The 24,689-nt window shown below is 33.3% G+C and overlaps 1 protein-coding gene across 10 annotated transcripts in view; it reads left to right on the top strand.

Moving 5' to 3' along the window:
• stau (double-stranded RNA-binding protein Staufen) overlaps nucleotides 1–24,689 on the top strand; it is a 193,947-nt gene that overhangs the window by 142,925 nt on the left and 26,333 nt on the right. For all 10 annotated transcript variants that reach the window (XM_075377453.1, XM_075377462.1, XM_075377503.1 and 7 more), the window contains 2 exons: nucleotides 16,799–16,927; nucleotides 22,637–22,769. In XM_075377453.1, coding sequence (XP_075233568.1) covers nucleotides 16,799–16,927; nucleotides 22,637–22,769 — 262 coding nt within the window. The remainder of the gene's footprint in view (nucleotides 1–16,798; nucleotides 16,928–22,636; nucleotides 22,770–24,689) is intronic.

Here is a 24,689-nt window from a genome sequence, read left to right as displayed (position 1 = left end):
TTTTTCTGGCGGAGGAACACCAACAAATTTTATTTGTAATGATTCTTTCACATTCGCTTACGATTTCAAAATCGTAGCAAAATTTGTTCAAGAATGAAAACTCGTTATATGGTAAAAGACATTCTGTTCGTAACACGAACGGAAACAGCACAAAAGTTTACACAGCTCAAGGAGAATCAACTCACACTCTATACCAGTTGAGTAGCGCTACCAACTTCGTGTCACAAAACAAAATTTCCCTTTCTTAGAAAAAAATTACCAGACATTAACCATTGGGTAACAGGACTAAAAAATCACCCAGTAGTTAATAAAGAAATAACCAACATATATTGATAATATTATAATAATGCAACAATTAATTTAATTTAATAAGTACCATAAGTAAATAAAGTAGATAAAATTTACTAATAAAGATATATATGTAAGAATAGCCGCAGCTGCAGGAAACAAAAAAGAAAAACAAAATTGAACACTCCAAGTAGAAAAAATAATAAAATGAAATAGATTATTAAAACAGTCATATATTCAAAAAAATATTAATAAAGCATGTGAAAAAACTGACGTGACATACCATAAATTAAAAATTTTCTTGAGCAGCTCTGCGCAAAGAGATCGACTTTTTGTTATTTTTTTGTTTCTTTTTGATAAAGTATAATCTCATTTTAATCTACAATTGTATAAATAACAATAACACTTAACCAATCTTCATTAAATTTCCTAATGCACAACTTCAGATACACTACTACAGCAAATAAATTTCAGTGAAATTGATCTAGTAGTTATGGAAATTTTCAAGCTACAAAATTTTATACATATCCTGCTCAAACTTTTTCTACCTTAAATTGAGGATAGCTCAAGCATGATTAAACCAATCTTCATCAAATTTTCACTTGTTTAACATCATATATTTCTGTAGCATATCTAAATTTCAGTGAAATTGATGTAGTAATTTTAGAGATTTTCGACCCACAGAATTTTATTTGTAGCCTAATATGTATGTATATATATTAAATAAAATATAAACCACCAAAACACAGTACAAAGTTAAGTTAAAACTACCATATTCTAAAAATTGATTTAGCAGGATCCTGTAAAAATCAGTTCTTAGAATTAATATGGTAAATTTTAACTTATTATGTTTTGGTGGTTTATATTTCATTTATTATTAAATTTTATTAGCTTAGTGGCCAGTACATTAATGAATTATTTGAATTTTCAAAAAAAAATTTATATATATACATATAAAAGGAAACCCCATTTGAAATTAATGGTATTTTCATACTCCTCATACCTCAAAACATAAAGAAAAATCTTTTTCAACCCCCAATCCCACTGTGCGACCAAAAGTAATACCACATGTTTCTTTAAAATTGCACTACCCAAAAGATTCATCAATAAAATTGTTGAACCTGAATAAAGAGAAATAAGATTTTTTTTTATAAATAAGGTCAGGATAACTGTTATCAAAATAAATAAACAAATTTTAATCACCATTATTTGTAATTTATTAATAGATAAAGTGATTTGTAAATATGTTGAATAAAATAGATTAAATCAACAGTTCTCAATTTTTTTTTGTTACATGTAAATTACATGTCAGTAGTCTACCTTGAAATATTAAGTATGAATATGTCATTAAGATTACCATAGATAAGAGTCATATCTCAATGTAGTTAAGCATTACAATATTATAATCTTTTTTGAAAGTATTTATTTATAAATCATATTCTAATTTTTTTATCTATTAAACATTTTTTAATAATTTTTTTGCAAAAATATTTACCTACGTACTGATAATAATATTCGTGAAATTTAAAAAAAATGAGGTACTTTTTTGGAATCCAACAACCAATTAAATATTTTTTTTTTAACTTAATACTTGTAAAGTAGTTTGTTTTTTAATGTTTAATTAAAAATATGTTACAAAAATTATATTTAGACAATAGCAAACAAATCAAAAGTAGTCAGAAGAAATAAATACAAACACTGTGACCCATTTAAACATGGGTCTTCCAAATGTAGTTGAGGGAGGTCCAACATAAGCATTACTGCTTATAATTGTAAATATAATCTATGCTCACTTCGCCTGCTAACCTTGGCTAGTGAGCAAAGGTTAAGTTTGGTTAGATTATATTTATAATTTTTCTGCTAACGGTAAAAATTTTTTAACTCTTAAGAAATGAAAATTTTGTAAGTGTACTATAAAAAAATTGAAAAAAGTGGCTGTCGGATACCAAAAAAGAACCAAAAGTGGGAAAGATGGTGCTGTATGCTTGAAACAAGTGAAAAGATGATATCTAGTTAAGTTGAACTGAATGTTAAGTACAAATTTTGATCAAGATTCAGTTTATTTATTATTATTATGCTTTTACGGCCAACATGGGACCACTTAAGTCAATTTTAGTTGGATCTTTTCTGAGAAAAGCATGTTATTTTACTCTTCCGAGCTGCCCAGTATTTCTTCATCCGTTCAGATCTTGCTTTCTTTTCTTCATCCGTAAACACCCTCTTCGTTGTATTTTGTCGTTTGTCTGTCTTTTGTTTAAATCTAATGCTTTTGTCTTTTAGCTTTGTTATTTTTCCAGTTTTATTCTGTAGGTCAGTCAGGGAAATTCCCAATTCTTTCATATCTTCTCTAATTTCTTTGATCCATCCTACTTCTAGCTTTTGGAACCAGAGCTTTTCAATGATATTTCTTGACAGTCTTGTTTCCGGTGTCCTTATGAGATGACCAAAGAAAGAGATTCTTTTGTTCCGCATAGTATCAGTAACAAGCTCTATTTCTCGATACACCACCTCATTTGGCACAATCCACCATTGGCCTTCTTTTTGGTGTTTTTTATTGATACACGTTCTGACAATTCTCCTCTCTATTTTCAGAATTTTATCAATTCAATTTTTCTGAGTGATTTTGAAAAGGGTCTTGCTTCTGTAGGTGACTTCTGGCTGAACTACAGTTTTATAGTAAAAACGTTTTGTTTTAGCAGAAAGGCATTTTTTGTTATATGTTGACCAAGTTAATTTTTGGGATTTAATCATTTTATTTATCCTGTTTTGCCATGTCACTTTTTCATTTAAATTATAAGTTATTATTTCCCCTAGATATTTAAATTGTTTTACTATTTTAATTTTCTGATTGTTTACCGTAATGTACTCTATTACCAGAGGATCTATCGCCATTAGTTCAGTTTTTTCAAAAGAGATATGAAGCCCTATCTTTTGTGCTAGGTTTTGAAGGCTCATGATTGTGTTTTGGCTTCTTGAATATTATTTGCTAAAAGAGCGAGGTCATCTGCAAATCCTAGGCAATTTAGTGTGATGGAGTTTTTTTTAGTACCCATTTTTATATTTTTGGGATTTATTCCATACCATTTTCTCATGACAAATTCGAGGGCGCAGTTAAAAAGGAGTGGTGAGAGGCCATCTCCTTGCCTCAATCCAGTTTTTATGTAGAAGGGTTGAGAGAGTTCACCTCTGAATTTCACTCTGGACTGGGTATTGGTTAAAGTTAATTTTATCATGTTTGAGTTTAGGGTGAAGGCCCAGGTTTCTCAGAATATTCAGCATGGATGGTTGGTGTATACAATCATAGGCCCTTTTAAAGTCAACGAAGGTGATTATTAGTTGTTTTTCCGTCTTTTATTTAAGTCCATCATAAGTTTTAAGGATATTATTTGCTCCGGGCAACCTCTCCATGGCCTAAATCCTCCTTGGTATTCCCCAAGTTCCAGTTCAAGATGGTCTTTGCATCGGTTGTATATGATTCTCGACAGGATTTTGTATGTGCAATCCAAGAGAGATATGCCTCTGTAGTTTTCCGGATTAGTTTTATCCCCTTTTTTATGTAATGGATGAATGAGGGCTGTGGTCCAGTGTTCTGGAAGTTTTTCTTCATTCCATATTTTCACGAGGCATAGATGTAGGGATGTTTTGACTGAATAAACTGATGAGTGTTTCCAGAGTTCTGTGAAAAGCTGGTCTTCTCCGCTTGCTTTGTAGTTTTTTATTTCATTTAAGGCTGCGAGAACTTCTTGAATTGTTGGCAGGTTGATATTTACCGGTGAAGTTTTAACTGGAGTTTCAGTGTCAATCTCAAAAAGCTCTGGGTGGTCGTCACAGTTGAGGAGTCTATTGAAGGTTTCTGCCAAAATTTCAGCGTTTTCTTTACAGCATAAGGGTGGGTGGTTCATATCTTTGAAGAGCCTGACCAAAAATTTTATAATAGTCTCGGGAGTTAGCTTTCTTGGAACTTTCTTCTATTTGCTGAATCAAGTTTTTTTGGGCTTGTCGTTTGGTTCCTCTTATAATTTTCTGAGTTATTTTCCTTTGTTTGGTAAATTCATGGTTAGATTCTTCAGTTTTCTGGGTTTAGTGGTTGATCCAAGCCCAGTGTCGGTCTTTGAATGCTTTGTCACATTCTTCATTCCACCATTGGTGTTTTTTCTTGGGTTTATAGGGGCTAGTTCTTCAGCTATTTCTTTCAGTTGGGATGTCAGTTCTTTTAAATTATTAATTAATTTGATTTTTTTTTTTGTTTATTCAAAGATGGCATTGTTTATTAATTTATGTGGATCATAAGCTCTTTTGTTTTTAGGTTGGGATTTTTTCTTTTTATGCGGGGTGAATTTTATTTTAACTTTAATTACGTAATGGTCCGATCCAGTATCTGTTCCTCTCAAGATATTATAAATCTCCTTGTGATAATTTCGGTCCATACAAACATGATCGAGTTGCCATTCCCCTTTTTTCCAATCTGGGTGTTTCCAAGTCTTAAATTTGTTTGGTTTTTTCATAAAATTGGTGGATTTTGAGATCATATTATGGTTTCTGCAAAATTCGACAAGTCTTTGGCCATTCTTGTTAGTTTTCTTCTGGGCAGGCCATTTTCCGATAATATCACGATATCTTCATTCTTTACCAAGTTGGGCATTAAAGTTCCCTATTAAAATTTTGGTGTGGGTCTTATTTATGTTGTTTGCAGTTTGGTCAAGAAGTTCCCAGAATTTGTCCATCTCTTCTCTATCTTTTTAAGATTGCTTTTGTCATTGGTGGGAGCATGGACATTTATTATGGTGTAGAATTTATTGGCTGATTTTAGGGTTAAGGTTGAAATCCTGGGGGAATAAGACTTAAATTCTACGACTGAGTCAATTATTTTAAGATTGATTGCAAATCCTGTTCCGAACTGTGGCATTTCTTCATCACATGTTTCCCGGGGATTCCTTTGTAAATTCTGTATCCCTGAGATTCAAACGGCTCTTGATTGGTGTTTCTCATTTCTTGAAGTCCTGCAATTAGGATTTTTTGTTTGTCCATTATGTCTGTTAGAGTTTTTAGTTTGCCGGGTTGAGTTAGAGAATTAATTTTGTGAGTGGCAATGTAGTTGTTTGCTTGTGTTTTATCCTCAATTTTGAAGTTATGTTGTTTTTGGGTGTTTCCAAACGCTCCCGATTCGTTATCTTTTAAGGAGCTGCCCACTGGATCCGAGTACAGCCTTCTCCAGTATTTACCAGACGGTGGATTTTTTCTTAAAAGACCTTCCATATTTGACTTTCAAAGGCAAGTCAGCCTTGGGTGGGAATAAATTCCCGAGTTACAACTCTGGATGTGATCCAGAGAGGTGATTCCGATTTAGTTCACCAGTAGAAATCTCCACGAGGCACGAATCGATTTTCTTAATTGAGATTTTAAGTATGGAGAAAGTTTAAATCGGTTCCGGAATCATTTCGTCCCAAGATTCAGTTTATTATGAAACTTATTTTTATTTAATTAATTTTTTACTGTAAAAAATAAATTTTCAAGAAAATACAGTTTCACTAAGATATGTGGTTAAAAAATAACAATGCTTTTGGAAAGCATTGAATATTCATTCATCTTTATCCAAAATTCACATAACTCTAATTTAGTAAATTCAATTTTCAAATCTCTGTTGTAAATTAGATCTGTTAAAGATTCTTTTTCATTGTTAGGGTTCCAGGAATGAAATCCAGTTTGAAAGATTTTGTACCCATAGGAATTCATATTCTTCTTTAAAATATTCTACAAAAGTTTCAATGAACATTAGGCAATGGTGTTTTATGTTATTAATGAGATTAATTTTCATTTCAGCTTTGTATACTGTCTAGAAATTTTCCAAATTTGGAAAAGACAGCCGGTTTCATTCAAAACACCATTATCCACTATTTGATTATTTTTATAAATGTTTTTATTTTGTTGTCTACTCACAATTGATTTGTTGTTTCATTTGCAAATTAAATTTCAGTCATTGAGGTGATTGAAAATATCTGGTAAGTAGGCCAGTGTTGTAATTCACACATCAGTCGATCATGCAATTCAAGATCTGTATCCATTAGGAACACCTCCTCTGAATATAGCCCAAATAACCTGGTTAACATTTTTCCTTTAAAAAGCTATCCCACCCCTTGTGTGTAGCAGTAACTGAATGTGGTCGTTGCCTATTTCAGAGCACAGTTTTGAAAATAAATTTATTTTGGGCAAGTTTAAAACCCAAGATTTAATAAAACTGATGACCTTGACGGCTTACTGGAGAACTTGCTTAAATTGTTCAGACATCCTGAATAATTGTTTATTCAGTATAAACAATTCTGTTTCAGTTGTTTAGTTTTACTGCTTAAGCTTCTTTATGGATGCTGCAGTGAGTGAGGGTACAATTTTTTGTGAGATTTTACTTAGGTGGCAACGCCTCCATATTTTTCTGTTGCAGCATGTGTGTACACAATCATTTCAGAAGTCAATGCAGTGCTTCCAATCCATTTCATTTCCTGTAAAGAACCTTTTTGAATATTTCATCGGCTGTAGTTTGTGTTGATAGCTCATCAAAATAAATTCTGTTTAATTGTACTTTAAATTGCATACCTCACATAAATCATAAGTTGAGCATAGTTTCTTACATTTTGTCCTTACAGTTGTATGGGAGAAAAAAAAAATCACAATTTTTTTATTAGAGTTCTTTTCTTTAATATTCAATGTGATTCTTTCAATTCTGTAGTGCAAGGTATCATTTGACAGTGATATCATATCTATACCTCATTCAGTTAGTTTAGAGTTGAAGTAAACAAACTGTGCGTATGAGTATTCAGGCGGCCAGTTCACAAGCAACTTCTGTAAATCCATATAAAATAATTATGCTATGTTAATATTTTATGCCACATAAAAAATATAAATATATTTTAAATCAAAAAAATTAAGACATGTTAAATGATTATAAATATTTCTTACCTTGTTCGGTACATCTGATAACCGATATCAAAATTGTCTATTGTTTCTTGAGTTTTTAAGAGTTGAAATTTGTCACTTACAGTAAAAGTTCACTGATATTTTAGATAAATTTCTATGATGATTAATAAATAGTAAATAATATTCAGTTGTCATTTGATTGTGAGAAATCCATAATGCTGTTAGTATTAAGAGATATAACGAGAGGCTCAATTTTGTTTTCTATTATTTTATCCAATAAGTTAACAGTATCCATATTTTATATTGTTTTTTCCATTCCTGCTGGATTTTGATTTATTTTGATTGCTTTTAAGCATATATTTTTTATTTTGTTTCAATTTTTAACTTTTCTTGTCAATCAGATATTTTGAAAGTAGTATTTTCTGATGCTACATAACTTTTGATTTGTCCCCAAATTAACTCAATCGGATTGAGTTCACACCAATAGGGAGGTAATTGAAGCACGTTATTATCACTGGATCTTTCTGACTTATCAATTTTATATACATAAAATTACTTTTAGAACATGGAACCCTCTTTGCGATGATTGGACCTTAAGTTCTCTCTTCAAAAATTACTCCCTTTAAACTAAGCCAAATTTTAATATCATTCGTTTTCCCAGACATGGCTGGAATTTTTTCCTTTTTACATGAATGATAAAGGGTTTTGTCTAAGACACCCAACTGAATTATCTTCCAGAAGAGGTAACACATCGCTAAACCATTTCTCAAAAGATGATCATGTTTTGAGACATCTTAAAAACATAAAAGACATCCCATTTTATCTTTTCATTTTGTTATGATAGTCTCTTGTAGATTTAGATTAAAAAATCCAGAGACCACCATCCTGACACCATCAGGGAAGACACCCTCCTTGTGATGATCCCAGTCACCCCACCAACCCCTCTGTTTCTAGCCATGATGGGCTTTACCAGGGGTCATCTTCTAGACCCTCAATATCTGATTACATATTTCAGTCATCAGTTTGGCCTCTTTCAGGATGGCAACTATGCAAATGCCTTGAAAGACATTTCCATTGGTGTTGAAACTCTTCAACTAATAAAATATATTTTTCAAACTCGCCTAACCCAAATCAAATTTTGACCTACCATACCAAAGCAACCAAAATTACCTATAAATTATCAACCCATGGACATACCAAACAACAACCAGCCACTCAAACAGGCTCCTAGTCACCCCAGCTACTATTTTACACTAAACACCCTCTGCAATTCTTTCAAGCACCAAAAACCTTAACAGTTTTTCAACAATGCACCACTCGTCTCTAACTTTACAGTTAGCCTGCAGATCCAGACCCAAACCAATACCCTCAAGCTCTCTGCCCACCTAAACAAATATATTTTGAGCAGACATATAGCTCTTGATACTAAGCTTGATTCGATACTAAGCATTGAGGACACTGACCAAAGTCAGTCAAGCTAAATCAAGACAGCCTGTCCTGAAATAAGTCATATGCTAAAAGGAACTGAGTCACATGCTGGTTTGGAGAGATCCATGAGGCGACTCCCAAGATCTGGAAAGGGACTGTGTGTATACCGCCTATCTGCTGTCTCGTCCCATCTGTCCTGCCAAACACCAAACATCCTCTTCTATTTCCTCAAATACTCTGCACAGTCAGTTCACCTGACTTCTTTGCTGCGTAACATAACTGATGTTCCAACCCAAGAACATCTGTTGGTTTAACACCTGCAATAACTAGAATTGCCTCATGTGAAATAGTCCTATATCCCCTTGTTACAATAAGTAATAGGAGATTCTGAGCCCTCAACATAATATCGCAGTAACTTTTATGCTTAATTCTGTTAGCCCAAACAGATGCTGCATAAAGCATAATCATTTCGCATAAACCTTTATACAAAATTTTCATTGTTTTAAAATTTAGACCTCATTTGGGATAAACCACCCTGCAAATGCCAAAGAAGGGAAATTGCTCCTTGAATCTAAAATTTTCATCAAGGAGTATACCCGAACACCATTGCAACAAGACATAATGAATGGCCGGTCATCAAAACACTGGCTCGTCGCATAGCAGTCAAAAGCCCCTTAGCAGCATCATGGTGGTTTTCTCAGCACTAAATACCAGTTTGTGTTGATTGCTCCATACCTCTAGTACTTCATAAGCTTGAGTTGTGTGGAATTCGATCTCGTTCTGTGAGTCTCCTTTGACCAGCAGAAACCCATCATCGGCATAATGGATGATACTACATCCACTGGGAAACCTCAGTCGCATGAGAGAATCAAAATCTACAACCCTAAGCAGAGAGTCAGAGTTAGTAATGATGTCAATCACTATTTAAAATTACATCCTCTCTGTACTTCCCAGTTGAAAACCATACCAGTCCTCGATGTAAAGATTGTGAGGCCAACCTCACAATCTGTATTAATCTGCAAATACAGCATTTTTTCTAACACCTTACCAAGCACTGGCGGAAGCATCAGAGGTCTGTATGACGAACTCACAGTAGCATCCTTGCCACCATCTTTAAAAAGAATCTTAATCAACCAATTTTCCAACAAAGTGGAAAAAAGCTAGCAAGAAGCTGTTCATAACCTTCGTTATTACACCTATGCTTATGCCCAGTGAGCAAACAAGGAATACCACAGTGATTCCATCATACCCAGGAGTCTTATGCCTTGCAAAACTGCACACAACTAGTTGTACTTCAGCCTCATTAATCTCCAACATGCTACACTGGAGCGAAAAGAAGTGACCTCACACCTAACTCACAGATAATACTGACACTCGCCTTCTATATCACCATCATTAAATCATTCACCAGAGTGCACAATATTTCTATCCTGTTACTACACCTTGCCAGGTCGAGAGCAGACAGAAGAACATCTTTCCTTCATTTATGTTCCAAAATCCTATAAACGACACTCTAGGGATCCTTATTCTGATCCTACACAAAAGAACGCCAAGAAACCCTTTTTTCTGTTTGAATCATATGAAAATACTGGGTCTTCAAATCCGTATCCTCAGAAGCGAGTTCTGCTCATCGCTCAGGGTCACTCTGTAGTTAAGAAACTCGCCTAAGGTGACTCACACACCACTTCAGATCAGAAAACTCTCTCATTCACCACAGAGCGATTCTCTCCCAATCAGAACTATATGGGATGAAATGCTCTGCAGCATCTACATAAGCAAGAGAAAGGCTTCCAACTAACTCCAAATTCATAACGTCCAAATTCCAGTTCAAGACACAAAGGTCTAGCTGATATATATCAACAAATTTTTGCTAATCTGCCCTCCTATACAGCAAACGCCCCTGCTGAACAGGGACATTACTCTGGTACACCTCACAGTGGACATTCGCAATCTGAAACACAATCAAACGATCACTGAAACAGTCATCAGCTACTATTCATTGACAAACAGTCATGGGAATATTCCTTCCAAGTCAGATCTATTTGTGCCAGCAAACAACCTCCTACCAACCACCATTCCTGTGAAGGTTGGCAACTCGCCCAAAACATTATAAATCTTGAGACCGTGTTGTATAGTAAAACTCTCTACCAACTTCCCTTTCTCATCGATCAAAGTACTATGCCACCATAAAGACTTTGCATTTCCAACCAGAATAGAACAGCCTCCAACAAACCAAATAATCTTGTCCCATTACTCTAAATGACGCTCAACAGCATCCTTAAATTGAAAATACGAACTTGCAACATATTCCCAATTATCAGCTTCACAACAAATGGTGAAAATCTGAGAGCAGCCGAATAAAGACACAATTCAGATATCTCCTGCACAGAATAGCGGACATACTAGCAGTACCACACAGAAATTTCTGCCAGCCATTAAATCCTGGCAGAACACTTGCCACAACATATGATGTTTTAGAAGAACCACATCCAGTTTCCTTCAATCTACAACCTCACCTAATTTAATCTGCACAGTGTAAGCACCTGAGTATTCAACTTCCCAAAATTGTCCATTCAATGAATTAAGTATGTCTTGACAGCTCTTAAGTAAGACCCACAATCCTTTACTGTCCACAGAGTGCTTATGCTCTTTTCGTAGCCTGTTACAAGTGACACAAATCGATCCCTCATACTTCTTGGGACAATCCTCTCATTTGTGCCCTTCCTGTCGACAATGAGCATGAGCACACAGCGACGGAAACTTGCAGAACTTCGCCCTGTGCCCATAACGACAACACTTAAAAACAATGCTGGACATCTATATATACCTTCACCCTACAAAACAAGTTCATAAACAACCTACCTTTAGAAACAAATTTCCATAGAAGGCTAGGTCCCACTTCCAACATTGCATGGTAACGCTCTGCCTCATGTTTACCTGTCTAACTGGAACCGACGTTCACCTCAAAAAGTCACCTTGTCCAAATCAGTATTGAGCTCCCTGACCAGAGTCATGAACTCATCATCAGAGAGACGATAATCCACATCATACATAGACAATAACTCGTGGTCGCTGTTTATGTTTAGGATCAACCCTTATCTCTACTTTTTCAGTTTTTAAAGGCTCAGAGATAACCCTCACAGTTTCTTTGTCATCAGCTACAACAGCCAATCCCCTCTAGGTTTCCCGTACATTTCTTATCTTCAGGCTGGACTATTCTTACGAAGAGCAACCTGAAAATCGTTTCTTATCTCCTTGAGAGTTTTTGCCGAACCCTCAGGCTTATTCAGAAAGATAATCTCAGCTGCGTTCTCAACAGGCTGGCCTATTTTCAAAACTTTGCATTGAGGCTCCATAGGCCTAGAAACTACAATAGGGACTGTCACCTCCTTTACTTCAGTTGGCTTAGAAGACCAGGAATTGAAGCGCATTTTAGATTCTCTATAAAGACCATAAATTGATCGTACTGATCCTCAAAGTACTTAACCATTGTGAGAGAGCTACCTCCCCTCCTGTTAGCCCTATAAAACTCATCAAGCAGATTATCTCATTAAACCCAGTTGGAGAAACGTGCCATTGCCTCAACCTTACTTGAGGAGGCAGAGGCATCATTGATCCTTGTCTCCATTACTTCACCAGCCCTACCCCATTTGGGCTTGGACTGTTTCGTCTAATTACTGACTTCCGACAATTCTGCCGGAATACCGTACAAAGTCAAACTAACAAAGACTATATAAGCCTGCAGAGAGTTACAAACAGCTGGAGGCCTTTCGATCCGCCTGTCACTCGCACCTCTTAGTCTCTGCTGGATCAGCTGCGCAAGAATGTGACTGAGTAAGCAGTCATTTAATACCACTGATTGGTGGTCCAGAGACCACCATTGACAAACCTGCTATCACTGCCGACATACATAATTTGGAGACATCTACCTTTAACTGATAGAGCCGTATTACCAGTTGATTAGCCATACAGAAAAGCTTCTTTTGATGAATTCACAGCTTTATCTTTCCAAATGAAACTTTTCTTGTGCCTTTGTTGACCCAGGTTTCATCCTTATAACATATTCTACAACCTTCTTGCCTCATTTTCTTTATTTCAGTGAGGTAATGTCTTTGCCATATGATGATATCATCCCTGCCAATTAAAGCCCATTCCCAGCCCCATTTTTCATATTTAATATTCATACCTATTAACAATTTATAAAAAGTTCTTTGGAAATCTGGTAGATTGTTATTGTCATTTATAACTTATAACACTTTTGTCTATTGTAGGCAGTTCATTTCGAAAATAAAATTATGTACGTTTTTAAAAATCGTACTTTCATTGAAATTATAAACTTTTTCTTCAGTTGGCCTATGGGGTTTTGTTTTCTTAAGAGACTGTAATTCATTAGTAGATTTATATTCATGAATCACTTTTTATACTGAAGCAGCACAGCTTCCACTTATGTTAGCAGTTTTATTAATGATATCTGAAATCAATGCCGTTGGATTACTCTGTAATTCAATTTTGTAAGCATTAAAATGATGTGTTTTTGCATGACTTATGGGCTTCTTTTACTGCGTTTTTTTTTCAGAGGGCTATCATTAATTGTGCCCTATTATCAGCTGAATTGGTATCAAATAATGGTATAACACACAAGTCGTACAGAGGCAAATCTAGGAATACACTTCCATTTCGTATTAAAGAAATTGCATTTTATTAACTGTAAATTACATTAGAGTAAATAAATAAGTAACAGAATCACAAAAATTGAACACAAGACCAAAAGAGTGATCATTTAAAAAGACCAAGGGTTTTAATAGAACAGAGAAGACATAACATTAAATAAATGTTTGATTACCTGACTACTCTATGATTAATTATATGGTGACTAATTATATGGCCATGTTGTGAATCGACATTGATATACAGGGCATGACTTAGCCGAATCATGACGAACGAACTCACATAAACGCAATTTGTTTATTCTTCACTCTATTGGCTAACTGAATACAGTACAGCTATTTAGCTGACTATTCTCCCAACATACAAGTCACCATATCTTTTGCAGCAGATAACTTCAGCTCTTTACCAATTGTATGAGATTTTTCACACATTGATCCTCAAGCTCACTAAGAAGATGCCTCAACTGCTTTTTAAGTATTTCCTATAAAAAATGACATCATCTTCATTGTGCATTTTATCTCTGACAATATTTGAACAAAATAATCCATAGGTGTTTACTAATGTTTAATGTTTAGGTTTCAATAGTGAGGGTTTCTTCCTTTGGTTTGAAAGAATCTCAAAGCAGGTTACACATTGAGATCGTGCTCATTATTTACATCCATTATGTTTAATCCAGTATTAATGTACTCAGATCATATTTTCTTACAACTTTTCATATTTTTATGGGAAAAAGATTTTAACTCACCGCAAGTTCTGCTTCTGAAATAGAGCTCAGTGGTACAGGATTCTTAACTGATTATGTTTTGTTTGTGTGTAGTTGTTCTACTAAGCCACTTATCCATGTTGGTTTATGTTTTACACCAACCAAACTAAACCACGTTAATTCAAGCAAAGTTTGTAAATAAGTAAGCATTTAAGAAAAATGTCCCTTCCATATATATATGCCAGCACTAGCACTTTAAACTGTTACAAATGAAAAAGTAACACTACAACAATATTTTCAAATCAGATTATCAGAGTATGTTTATCACCAGAAGCTACTTTATCTATCTATTTGTAGGGTTAAGCTTTCTTTCTTTTTCTGTTTAGCCTCTGGAACCACCATAAGATATTACTTCAGAAAATTAATGAGAATGTTATGTATGAATGTAAATGAAGTGTAGTTTTGTACAGTCCCAGGTTGACCGTTCCTGAGGTATGTGGTTAATTGAAACCCAACCACCAAGGAACTCCAGTATACAGAATCTATTATTCAAATTTATATAAAAGTAACTTTACTAGGATTTACTAGGCCTAACTTTACTAGGATTTGAGCCTTGGCACTCTTGACTAAGGTTCAAAACCTAGTAGGATAACCACGACCAACTCACTGAACTGCTGGAGGAGAGTACGGCAATCCTTTTATTGTGGGCACTAAAGAACCGCATATTATGAATGATGCATTTCAAACATTGGACAAAGTTGATGTATGTTGTTGTAGCATGTAAGAACCCAGTGGCATTACGTCTTGCAAGCCAAATAACTGATATTCTTATTGATATTATACACAAATAATTTTCTCAAATCAAGGGAAAAGGAAGTGGATGATAAATTCTTTTGTATTACAATATATCCAAAAACATTTGAGAATTGCTGGTCAATCAACTGTATTAGTAATAATAATAAATAAATATTACTAGTAGTAAATAACTGTTGTATTAATAATTTTTATATTTTGTGTTTTGTTTGTTTGCATACTACCTCCCCATACCACAGTTTGAGAACTGCTGGGTTAAAGTATTTAAATAGCTTAATTTATCTTCTAATGCACATCTAATTTTTAAAAAAAAAACAAAAACACTGAAAAAACATGATTTTAAATTAATTTATCTGCTAATGCACATCAATTTAAAAAAAAACAAAAACACTGAAAAAACATGATTTTAGATGTAATCAATTTACAATTAAAAGTAATTGTAACTAAAATAAATGAATAAAACATTAATGCAAAACACATTTCATATTTATACAAAATCTCTAATTAGACAAATAATTATATCTCAGAAAATAAAGTTTAATATTAGAAGACAAGATATTTCTTAATATATTTTAAAAAAATAATTCTGTAAAAAAATTATGTTCACTTAAATGACCATATATTATGCCAATTAAGCAAAGAAATAAGAAAAGACAAATCCACAGGTTGACAATACTAACTGAATCAACTTCAAATTTCAACTTAATACCTTCCAAAATTATAGAACCAGAAGCATTTACATAAGCCCTTGGTAATCAACCCACCGGGTTGGTCTAGTGGTAAACGCATCTTTGCAAATCAGCTGATTTCAAAATTGAAAGTTCCAACGTTCAAAGTCCTAATAAAGGCAGTTACTTTTATATGAATCTGAATACTAGATCATGGATACTGTTGTGTTCTTTTGTGGTAATTTTCTTGTTTAGCCTACAATAATTACCGTTCAAGTATTACTTCAGAGGATGAATGAGGATGATATGTATGAGTGTAAATGAAGTGTAGTCTTGTACAGTCTCAGTTTGACCATTCCTGAGTTGTGTGGTTAGTTGAAGCCCAACCACCAAAGAACACCGGTAACCACAAGCTAGTTTTCAAATACATATAAAAGTAACTGCCTTTATTAGGACTTGAACACTGGAACTCTTGACTTCCAAATCAGCTAATTTGGGAAGACGCGTTCACCACTAGACCAACCTGGTGGGTCCAAGTAATGCCTGACAGTGATTCCCGGAAGATAAACAGGAAAAAAAGGTCTTGGTAATCACAAATGAACACCAAGTAAAGAAGATCTAGTAAAAAAGAAAACACCATAAAAGATAAACTGAAGAATAAAAAAGAATAGAAATTAAAAGAACAAAATAAGTTCTTTATTTTGTACATTTTTGAGTTGGTGATTAATAAACAAACTGTAATAGGCATTATATTTCTTGTTAGTCCACAGCCACCTACTTGTGTATAGTCAGTTTCTTCGCTCTAAATTCAATATAAAATTATATTTCAAATTTAATTTTTATCTTTATTGTATTGTTACACAATATTTTACTTCAAGATACCAAGATCTTTAGTTGTTCACTACTTGGTTATCAGGATAGTCATTAATTATCTTATAGATAACTTAATTATTACCAGGTGAATATTTTACTCAGTATCTTCATTTTTGCATCTTACAGAGTTAATTCTTCTCATCTGTTCCATTTTTTCAAACAATTTGAAGAATAAGAATTTAAAAAAAATTGATAACCCATTTTGATTTGATGTTGTTTTGATTCAGTGAAAACAAAGGTAGCATGATAGTTGAGTATGGGATTCCAGAATTTGTTCATGTATAAATATTTTGTGAAATTTTTGGTATTTATGAGGATATCTACTACAGACTTTTTTTGTTTTAATTTTTTAAATAGACATTGCTAAAAAAAAGTGAATAATTTACAGTTTAATTTTTTAAAAGGAACTTTATCTTTTCAAGTTATTTCTTCATATTTGTTTTTTTAGGTAACAGTTGGAGAATATTCTTATGTCGGTTCTGGCCCAAACAAAAAATTGGCCAAACGAAATGCAGCTGAGGGTTTACTGCAAGAAATGGGATATTCAAGTACAAGTCAAACTGGAATCAGAAAGCAAGTACGTACTCTGATACAAAGTTTACGTTATTGTTGTTTTATGTACATAATTAATTGGATTTTATCCTCAGCTTTTGTTATTATATGAGATTAATTCATAATTAATATGTAATTATATTGTATATAATGGTGTAAATGTGTTTGTTATTAAAGAGAGTGCATTTTTTTAGTTATTTGGTTACTGGCTTGTTAAAAATCTAAATTCTTATAAATAAATAAAAAATAATAAAAATTTTTGCTTATTCACTTCACTATACAGATTGGTGTCTCAGTAAATACTTTGTATTGTAGGAAGGTAAACTATAGCAATCTTAGTAACCAAGAAATCTTAATCTCTTTTAATATCTAAAATTCTGTATGATTTTGTTTTACATTTTTATTATATATACTCTAATAAAATGCACCACTTTAAATGTATGATGAGAACTTGCAATTTAAAGGTTGTTTTTTCTGTGTTCTAAAATATTGGATTAGTTTCATGATAGTTTTCAGTTGTAAACTGATTCTTTATATGTATCAGAAGAACTGGGTTTTTTTTATTTTATTACTTTTAAGACCATAATGGATCACTTTAGTTAATTTTTTTTTTTTTGGCAAGTTCTTTCTTTTCTTGCTGATTTGTTGTTTTTCAGCTTTTCTTTTTTGCCAGTAATTTCTAAGGGTTTCAGATCTTCTTGCCCTTTCTTGTTCAGAGTACACCCGGCTTATTGTTTTCTTGGGTTTTTGATAGGAATCTTGTTTCTTTATTTTTTAATTTCTCATAGTTTCCGGTTTTCCTTTTTAGGTTTTCACGGGTTATGTCTAATTCCTCCATGTCTTTCTGTACTTCGTATAACCAGTTCGGTCTGCTTTTCTTGTTCCAGAAAAGTTTGATTATCCGTCTGATAAGTCTGGTCTCTTCCATTCTGAAAATATGTCCTAGAAAGGAAATTCTCTTCTTTCTAAATTTATTAGTTATCGGAATGAGAGTTTTGTAAATCTCTTCGTTTGGAATAATTCTCCAAATCCCGTCTTTTTTAATGTTTTTCCCGATGCATCGTCGTAGAATCTGTCTTTCAATCTTTTCCAGTTTGTCGGTAAACCTTGTCTGGTACGATCCAAATATGTTTTCGCATCCGTAAAGTATTTCTGGTTGGATAACTGAGTTATAATGTGTTATTTTTGTGTTTATGGACATGCATTTTTTGTTATAGATGTTTTGTGTTTTTATTGTGGCTTTGATGAGTTTATTTATTCTTTCATTCCAGTTTGGATTTTCTTGGAGGTTGTGCATGATGTTTTTTGCCCCAAATATTTAAAGTTTTCTACTAGTTCTATGTCATTATTGTTTATTTTTACTTTGCTTATGCATAGTGGGTCTCTCACCATAATTTTGTTTTTTTTGTATGAAATTTTTAGACCGATTTTTTCTGCAATCTCTTCCAGTGTTGACAGTTGGTATCTGGCCTCTTCTATATTTTGGGATAGTAGGGCTAAATCGTCCGCAAAGCCTAGGCAATTTACCGAGATACCTTTTCCAATTTTAACGTTGTCTTTTTTTAATTTTTCCAATCCCGTATTATAAATTCAAGGGCACAGTTGAATAAAAGCAGTGACAGTCCATCTCCTTGTCTCAGTCCTGTTTTGATGTCGAATGGATCAGATATTTCTCCCCTGAATTTAACCTTGGATTTGGTATCCGTTAGTGTTAGTCCGATGATTTTGACTAGTTTTGGGTGAAGCCCTAAATTTCTCAGGATTTTTAGCAGGGATTCTCGATGTACACAATCATATGCTTTCTTGAAATCAATAAAAGTCACTACCAGTTGTTTATTCCTTAGTTTATGATACCCTATAATTAATTTAAAATTTAGAATTTGTTCTGGGCAGCCTCGCCATGGTCTAAATCCCCCTTGGTTTTCCCCTAGTTCTTGTTCCAGTTGGTCTTTGATTCTGTTGTAAATTATTCTTGATAGAATTTTGTAAGTGCAATCTAGTAAGGAAATCCCCCTATAGTTGTCAGGGTTGGTTTTATCACCTTTTTTATGTAAAGGATGGATTATTGCGGTTTTCCATTCTTCCGGAAATTCCTCTTTGTGCCATATTTTTACCATTTCTTTGTGGAGATTTCTGTGTACTTTTTCTGATGCGTTCTTCCATAATTCTGCAGTCAGGAAATTTTCTCCACTTGCTTTGTTGTTTTTCATTTGCTTCAGAGCATCTTTACTTCTGCTAATGTTGGTAGAAGGATGTTTTCTCTTGGTGTTTTAATCTGGGTATTTGTGTTTATTTCCAGAAGTTCTTTTGGTTCTTCACAATTCAGAAGTTTTCTAAAGCTTTCTCTCATGATGTTGGCATTTTCTTTATCAGTGTGTGCCAGATTTCCTGCTGAATTTCTTAACATTAGTGTTGGGGCAATTAATGTAGTATTCTTCAGTTTAAAGTTTTTGTAAAATTGTCTTGTATTATTTTTATAGAAGTCTTCCTCAATCTGTTCTAGTAATTTTTTGTGATACTCCCTCTTTTGATTTTGGATTATTTTTTGTGCGAGTTTTCTTTGCATTCTTAGTTTTTGTTGGTTCTCTTCTGTCTTTCTTGATTGGAAGATCAACCAAGCCTTCTGTCTGTTTGCCAGTGCTTGATCACAGATAATGTTCCACCACTGGTGTTTCCTTTTTTTATCTGGCGGTGCAATTTCTGATGCTATTTCTTTTAGTTTTTCCACCAGGGCTTCTAGTTTGTTTTCAGTCCCTAGTTGGTCTGTTTTTTCGGTGTATGTGACATTTCCTGTAATTTTATTCTGGTCATATTGCTTTTTAAATCTTTTGTCCCTTGCAGATTTTCTCCGTGGTGTCATTTTGATTTTAATTTTGATTAAGTAATGATCTGAGTCTACTTCCAAACCTCTCATCACTTTTACATTGTAGATCTCTTTGTGTGAATTTTTTTCCATACAGACATGGTCGAGTTGAAATTCTCCTAGTTTCCAGTTGGGACTTTTCCAGGTTTTCATTCTTTTGGCTTTTCTGGGTAGTCTGGTGAATTTAGATAAAAGGTCATGATTTCTACAGTAATCCACCAGTCTTTGGCCATTTGCGTTTCTTTCTTTTCTGTACAGGCCATTTACCAATGATATCTTGGTATCTTTTTTCCTTTCCCAACTGTGCATTGAAATTCCCTAATAGAATTTTGGTATGCCTTTTGTTTATTTTGGTAGTTATCTGGTCCAATAGGTTCCAGAAGTTTTCCACTTCCTTAGGGTTAGTCCTGTTTTTAATGTTTGTTGGTGCATGTGCGTTGATTAGTGTGTAGAATTTGTTTGCTGATTTTATCGTTAATGTTGCGATTCGGTCTGAGTACACTTGAAAATCTATGACTGAATCGAGTATTGTATTTTTGACGATGAAAGCTGTTCCAAACTGCAGGGACATTTTTCATGACTTTTTTGCCAGGAATTCCTTGGTAGATTCTGAACCCTTGTGATTCGTAGTGTTCTTGTGTGGTATTTCTCATTTCTTGTAATGCTAATATTACTATTTTCTGGTGTTCTAGTATGTTTGTGAGGTTTTTGAGTTTCCCTGTTTTCATTAGTGAATTAATGTTTAATGTCGCAAAGTAGTGGAACTGTTTTGTTTTAACTGTTTGTTTTTTGGGTGTATTCCGACGCTCCGATGTGTCTTTAGAAGTTTCTCTTATTTGTCCACCTCCCCATTCCGATGGTGAACTTCTCTGGTTATTACCAGAAGGGATATAGTTAGTAATAAAAGAACTTTCTAGGATGTTTCTTTCCTGTGTTGTGGGCAAGCCCATGAGTTTACAACTTTGGAGTTTAGCCAAATAGGTTTGATTTCGATTTAGTTCACTTATGGATATCTCCAGTTCTCCATAAGCTATCCAGACGAACCACGTGGAGGCCCGAACGATTTTAAGAAAATAAGATTTTCTATTTGGAGAAGGTTTTAAAATCGTTCTGAAATCACAACGTCCAAACTGGGTTTTATTGCATAAATATTACATTTTATTTCAGACTTGTAACATTTTCCTTATTAGTAGTTCTTCCCTTAATCAGAAATCCTGTAGTCAGTCACAAAGCTTGACCAACTGATTGATATACATTTTTGTGTGATTTTTCATTTCTAATTCCTGAGCTTTAGAATAACAGAAATTGAGACTACGATTATTTTATCCACTAATTCTCCTTTCTGAGGGAGAATTTGTCATTCCTGCGTTTTTTGTTGAGGATATATTTTGAAATTGATACATCCTAACTAAAGTTTGTAATAAATTGAGAATAAATTTACTAGACTTCAAATGCAGCAGGTTTTTTCAAAGCATCTGATATAAGAATATTTTTAAAAAATATCTCGTTTATTTTAAACATTGCTGATTTCATTTTCCCAGGCTTTTGACTCCCAAGCAGAAGGCTCACTGGCTTTAATCTGTGATTATCTGTTGGAAAATCCTAGACTACTCAGACTTTATTTTTACAATATCACTAGAAATAAGAATTAGGTCACCAATTAAAATCTAAAATGTTTTTTTTAACACAGATTGGGCTTATGCACTGAGAGTTTGTTCCAGGAGGGTGTGACCATCAATATAAAGATCTGCTGTTATGTGCATTTGGTGTAAACAATCTGAGCTGTGACATTAGGATAGATGGATGACCCATAATAACAGCATTACTTCTCAGACAGCATACAAAATAAATAAGTTTAATTTTAACTCCATTCCCCTTCCTTACTGTGTTTAGCTCCGTGCTATTTCCTGTACAAAAAATGATGTTATAGCTCATCCAATACAAAATGATGTTCTAGTTGAAGAGTTGCCATTTTGAATTATACATGAAATCTAATGTAAATTGCAGAAGGTTCTTAACATTCGTAAAGAACAGGAATTCTTGAGAGCATTCTAACAGTGCTAATAATTAGAGTAGTACATGATCACACTAATGATTGTTTCAATCAGCTCAGCAACCAAATTTTATTCAGCTGTTCGTTTTATTGTTATAAGTCTTATCTCAGAATTTTTTATCACATTATTATATGTGTACATATATTAAAACAAAGAATCTTTATAATGTAAATCATTATAAACAAAATGTAGTTTTAATAAATTATCTTTCCAAGTGGAAAGCAGTCATAACCTCATTTTCTCCATCATGGGAATGATTTATCTAAAGTAGAATACAAACTGAAATTCATATGATTGTTTACTATTGGTTGTTTTATATGTATGTTGCAAATTGAATTCATCAAGTTGTGTTATTTTTTTTCTTTAATTATGGTTTTTCGTAGGTTTTTTTTATTCTTAATTATGGTTTTTTTTGCATTATATACATAGAAAAAAAAACACTGTTAATAGAACTCAAAAACGAGTGCAGAAAATGGACTTTTAAGTACATGTACACTTTAAATTCATAAAGTGTGCATAATTTATTTTAAAAATTTTCCGATGCTGATAAGTTAAAAATGAGTAAAATTTTGATTTTTTTAACCGATATGATTTTTTGGTTTTGAAAGTCCAGCATTTGGAAAAAAGAATTCTCTTCCATTTACTTAAAAATTACTTCCTGTGTAGTAGAGTTTTGAAATTAGTTGAAGTTCTTGGTTATGTAGCCACACCAAACAAAGCCCTGCAAGTCTTGCCCAATTTTGTGAAAAATATGAAGTATATTGAAATTAATTTGTTTAGTTAGTTTTGTCTGATTTTTTTTTTTTTTTATATATAGATGGTTTTTGTTAATGGTGATAAAGTAAACGGTAATGTTGGTGGTACTGGTGGTCGTCAACTAGTACCAGGATTATTACTGATGACTGATTCAAGACCACCTAATGGAAATCACAACAAAGCTAGTCCTGGAGGTAAATTATTATTACATTTTCATTAACGCAAGCTGCTAATTCTAATAGTAAACAAGTGTTGTTAAAGAACGTGTGTAATTAGGACAACTTTCATAAAAAATTGACAAATAATAGTATGTTTTAAAAATGCTTTAAGGTCTATTACCCTTAAAAAAAAAGAAAAGAAAAGATGTTAACTATATTATACACATCACAATATGCAGCTGTTTTTGGGTATGAGTCTATTTAAAAAAAATTATTACTCAAATTTACAGTTACATTTTTTTGTACTAACAAAAACAAGAAAATTAAATCATTCTCCTGTGTTATCCCCAGTTATTCTATGTATCAGAATTGAGATAAATACAGAATAATGATTGCTTTCTCTGATATGTACATACACAACCATTTCAATCCATGCCTGGTTCAAGAACAGAAATAAAATTTTATTTTAAAAGTGTCTGAAACTCCTGAACTCCTTGCCTGAGCGCCATTAAAACTTTACAACATATTAAGAAAAAAATATCTGCAAGAATATGTTTCAAGGAAAATGTTTTTGACAAATCTTACACAAGTTGTGTGGTCTCAGTCGACTTAAATGAAAAGTTTATTAAAACTAGCATATTTTTTTTTCTTTTCTTAAGCGGCCTAATTGTGTTTATTATGATTATTTTACATTATTTAAGAAATGAGCAATCTTTAAACAAGTAAGAATCCAGTTGTTGTAACTTCTCATTGATGAGTTATATGGCTGTAAAATAAGGCTTCATCTTTCATTTTATTTAAAGAAGCACTTAAGCATTGTTTCTTAAATCATGTTCTCCTGAGTTCTGTGGAGAAGCCCCATTATCTGGAATAAACTATGACATATGCCAGGCCATGGTCTGCTGCAGTTCATTTGGATATGTAATTAAGCAATAATTTTAATTTATATAAGTAGAGATATTGTAGTAAATAGTAAAACTTGTTTTTTTATATTACCTGTTTTAATGATCTCTTGCTTGCAACAATGTTTTTTTGTCTTTCAGCTGTAACAGTTTTGTTTTCATATTGATATCATTTTAACCAAACTGTAAAAAGCTGTAACAGCTTTTTACAGTTGATATCTATCAAAATGATATCTTAAGCACATTAAATTTTTAATTTCCCAGAAAGAAAACTGAGAACTAAAAGGGCAGAATAATATATAATATTTGGTACGAATGAATTGTTAAATGTTTCGCAGTTAGCAGCAGCAGTATTATTGTTAGAGATACATGTGGCTCAGTAAGGTTTATGCTACTGTGATTAGATCACTACGTTTTAGCAATTTGTATTTATGTGACATCTGCACTATTAATTCTAACTTCCAGTTGTGAATATAAAGTCAGTACTTAGCAATTATTCCATAATGCTGAAGGTTCATTTTAAATTGAAACACAGTAGTAAATGAACAATTCATCTGCGTTGAATTAAGTTTTTCTAGTTAATGCATTTCTTCATATCTAAAAATTTTAAGTTAATTTATTGTATATTGTAGTTTTACAGATAACTTTTAACTGCTTTATGTTATGTAAAGAACAGTCTGTTGCTGAATTGCTTTGACAGTATGTGGCACTTTATGAACTTTGCGATACCACTGTAAAGGGCTGTTTGGGTTTTTGTAGTGGTTGCTCTGAATAGGGTTGTTCTTGAATTTGGTGAGGTAGCCCTGAGAAGGACTGTTGAGAGTCTGGTCGCTGGTTTCCAATGATGTCAGCTTGGCTCAACAAGTTGTAGCCGGGGAGTTGTGGCTCATCCATTGGAATCAGACCAAGCTTCTTCTCAGTGGCATTTATGTTTCCACTTCCGTGTGGCAGTGTTGGGTCAGGGTCAAGCAGCTTCCACGGGTGTGGCTGAGGCAGTTCTCCCTAAGTGGTATTTGTTCCTTCTTCAATGCTATACCTCCTGGCATTAATGGGC

The sequence above is a fragment of the Lycorma delicatula genome, chromosome 1, assembly GCF_047948215.1.
Source record: "Lycorma delicatula isolate Av1 chromosome 1, ASM4794821v1, whole genome shotgun sequence".
NCBI lineage: Eukaryota > Metazoa > Arthropoda > Insecta > Hemiptera > Fulgoridae > Lycorma > Lycorma delicatula.
This window is presented reverse-complemented; position numbering and strand designations above follow the sequence as displayed.